The sequence below is a fragment of the Myotis brandtii genome, unplaced genomic scaffold, assembly GCF_000412655.1.
Source record: "Myotis brandtii unplaced genomic scaffold, ASM41265v1 scaffold628, whole genome shotgun sequence".
Taxonomy (NCBI): domain Eukaryota; kingdom Metazoa; phylum Chordata; class Mammalia; order Chiroptera; family Vespertilionidae; genus Myotis; species Myotis brandtii.
Window position 1 is genome coordinate 855,156 of NW_005370403.1, and position 1,585 is coordinate 856,740.

General features: G+C 59.4%; 1 protein-coding gene across 1 annotated transcript in view; it reads right to left on the reverse strand.

Moving 5' to 3' along the window:
• Positions 1 to 290: 290 nt before the first annotated feature.
• The window catches only part of PLPP4 (phospholipid phosphatase 4), a 37,147-nt gene continuing 35,852 nt past the window's right edge, over positions 291 to 1,585 (reverse strand). Inside the window, exon 8 of the mRNA XM_014528279.1 lies at positions 291 to 337. Within this exon, the coding sequence (XP_014383765.1) occupies positions 291 to 337 (47 nt within the window). The remainder of the gene's footprint in view (positions 338 to 1,585) is intronic.

Here is a 1,585-nt window from a genome sequence, read left to right on the forward strand (position 1 = left end):
GCTGACATGCTGTTCTTTCTGCTTCTCTCCCCGCAGCCGAATGAAACAGCTTAGAGCCTTGGATGCACTTTCACAGCAAGGATGTCCTCTCCTCTAAGAAGGAAGGACAGACTGTCTGTGACCAGGACACGACGGAGACACTGAACGACGCGGGACCAGGAAGCGGGAATTCTCTTGCTTTTACATGCCGCTCGAGCAGGAGCCTGAACCCGATGAGCCAACCCTGCAGGGATAATGGCGAGAAAAACAATGAAATGACGACCCATCATTAATTCACTGGCGAACCAGGCTCACTGCCCCCGGCTCCGGGCCAGGCTGAAGGAGCCGGAGGGTGGCTCTGGGAGGCGGAGAGGGGAGAAATGCACGCGTTTGCCGGCTGCAGACTGGCTGCGGAAACCACGCAAGTGCTGTCCCACGGTTTGGGGCTGGGAGTCCGAGACCCAGGGCTCTGCAGGGCTGGGTCCTCTGGAGGCCTCCGGGAGGGTCCGCTCCAGCCTCGCTCCTGGGCTTGCGGACGCTCGTCCTCACGGGCTCACCCCTCTGTGAGCGTCTCTCTCCAACGACCCCCCCATCGGGGACACCAGGCACGCTGGGTTAGGACTCACCCAATGACGTTCCATCCGAGGAACCCAGGGTCAGGACCTTAAGATATAAGCTTTAAGGAGCACAATTCACCCCGTGAGGATATGTGAATACCATACCTGTGACATGAAGGAACTTAGCAGAAGATGAGAGAAAAACCTCTGGCCCTGGCCAGTTTGGCTCAGTGGATAGAGCATCAGCCTGTGGACTGAAGGGTCCCGGGTTCGATTCTGGTCAAAGGCACATGCCTGGGTTGCGGGCTTAATCCCCAGTAAGGGGCGTGCAGGAGGCAGCCGATCAGTGATTCTCTCTCATCATTGATGTTTCTCTCTCCTTGTCCTTTCCTCTCTGAAATCAATAAAGATATATATATATATTTTGAAGTGCCACATTTATAAACAAAACAAAACAAAACCTTTGTGTGGGACCCTCACATTGTGGGGAGGGTGTCTGAGCTGAGACCTGGAGAGAGACCCCAGGTTCATGGAGCTGAGCAGGCAGCTGCCGGTGCGGGGGGCCCAGGAGAGGGTGGAGAGTGGGGGGAGGGCCACAGCGAGGGGGGCCGCTTGGCCGAGGGGGCCCCAGGTGGGGGTGGCGTTCGAGGTGTATCTGAAGGCAGGACCTAGAGAGTGACTCACGTTCCAACGATGGGGTCGCTGATGGGGAGGAGCCCATGGCGGTCCCACAGCACACAGCGAGCCGACGGAAATCTCAACCACAAGTGAGTGAGCACTCGTTGTGGAGACGCCTCCCTCCCTGGGAGAGGTCACCCTCAGACCAGCCTCCTCCACATCCTGTCCCTCGAGGACCACTGAGGCCGAGGCAGGGCTCCCTGCCACAGGGGACGAGGGTCCCCTGGAGTGAGGGCTCATGGTTCCCGCTCGCCATCCCGGAATCTGACTCAGGAGCCGCAGGAGGCAGGTAGGACGGCCATCAGACCAACAAGAAAACCACCTGCACCCGAGAGCGAGGGCCAGGGGGCCGGGGGCCGGGGGAGGGCAGG